This window comes from Histoplasma capsulatum, genomic scaffold (genome assembly GCF_000149585.1).
Source record: "Histoplasma capsulatum NAm1 scaffold_21 genomic scaffold, whole genome shotgun sequence".
Lineage (NCBI taxonomy): Eukaryota > Fungi > Ascomycota > Eurotiomycetes > Onygenales > Ajellomycetaceae > Histoplasma > Histoplasma mississippiense.
Genome location: NW_001813962.1, coordinates 41,587 through 42,850, shown reverse-complemented (window position 1 = coordinate 42,850; position 1,264 = coordinate 41,587). Strand labels below are relative to the sequence as shown.

Genomic DNA, 1,264 nt, shown 5'->3' with positions numbered 1-1,264 from the left:
TTCATGGTCGTTTTTTACATATCACTGGTTGGTTGTGCTGATGTTCCCAAGCCCTCAAAATGCGGAATGCATATCGATGCTAACATCAGTCGTGAAGATATACATGTTGATCCGAATTACAAACCAAGTTCCAATACCGACGGGGATCACGATTGTCACAGAGGATCTGGACATGCAGGCTTTTTCGGAACTGTCGGCTCTGATTGCGACTCCCCTCTCACCCTGGTAAACGCAACAGTCGCGTGGATTCAAGACAACCTCGCAGACTCGATCGACTTTGTTATTTGGACAGGCGATGCGGCACGCCACGACAGTGATGAAAAAGTACCACGTACGGAGAAAGAGGTTCTCCAGTTGAATCAGTTGTTGGCCAGCAAATTCCATGACATCGTTTCTACATCAAATGGGAAGAAAAAGGAAATGCGAATTCCATTCGTCCTTACAATCGGGAATAATGATGTAATGCCCCACAATATCTTGAAGAAGGGACCTAATACCTGGACGAAGAACTTTGCCAGTATCTGGGATCCTTTTATTCCTGAGGAACAGCACCACTCATTTGTTCACGGTGGCTGGTTTTATGTAGAAGTCATTCCCCACCGATTGGCTGTTTTCAGTCTTAATACGATGTACTTCTTCAGCTCAAATAGTGCTGTTGACGGATGTGCGAGTGAAGACGAACCCGGATATGAACATATGGAGTGGTTGCGGGTCCAGCTCCAGTTCATCAGGAAAAGGGACATGAAAGCAATTCTAATTGGACACGTTCCCCCGGCCAGGACAGATTCCAAGGAGAACTGGGATGAGACATGCTGGCAAAAATATACGCTCTGGCTACAGCAGTACCGTGATATAATCGTTGGGAGCATGTTTGGACATATGAATATCGATCATTTTATGCTCCAGGACACGAAAGATATTAAGATCGGTGATGGGGGAGCCAAATCTCTGCTCAGGCTGGCGAAGCGGGACAGCAGTGACGATCAGACGGTGTCCATACAATCACGCATGAATTATTTAACAAGACTGAGGGATTCTTGGTCACGGTTGCCAGCTCCGCCCGATACATCATCCGCCTGTTCAGAGGGTGGTGTCGATAGTAAACTTAACCACAAATCTCATCTTAGTTTAGTTTGGGGTTTGAAACCCCAAGGCAAGAAGAAGGAGATGAGAAAATATCTGAAGGCCATTGGTGGGCCTTGGGCGGAAAGATACAGCATATCAGGCAGGTTTCACCCAGCGTGATTCCAGACTACTATCCGAC

General features: G+C 46.8%; 1 protein-coding gene across 1 annotated transcript; it reads left to right on the top strand.

Annotated features, from left to right (window-relative positions):
- Window positions 1-3: 3 nt before the first annotated feature.
- On the top strand, window positions 4-1,245 carry HCAG_09097 (predicted protein; the record flags this gene model as incomplete). The annotated part of the gene is made up of 1 exon (XM_001535900.1): window positions 4-1,245. The coding sequence occupies one exon, from the start codon at window positions 4-6 to the stop codon at window positions 1,243-1,245; it is 1,242 nt and encodes a 413-aa protein (XP_001535950.1).
- Window positions 1,246-1,264: the final 19 nt, after the last annotated feature.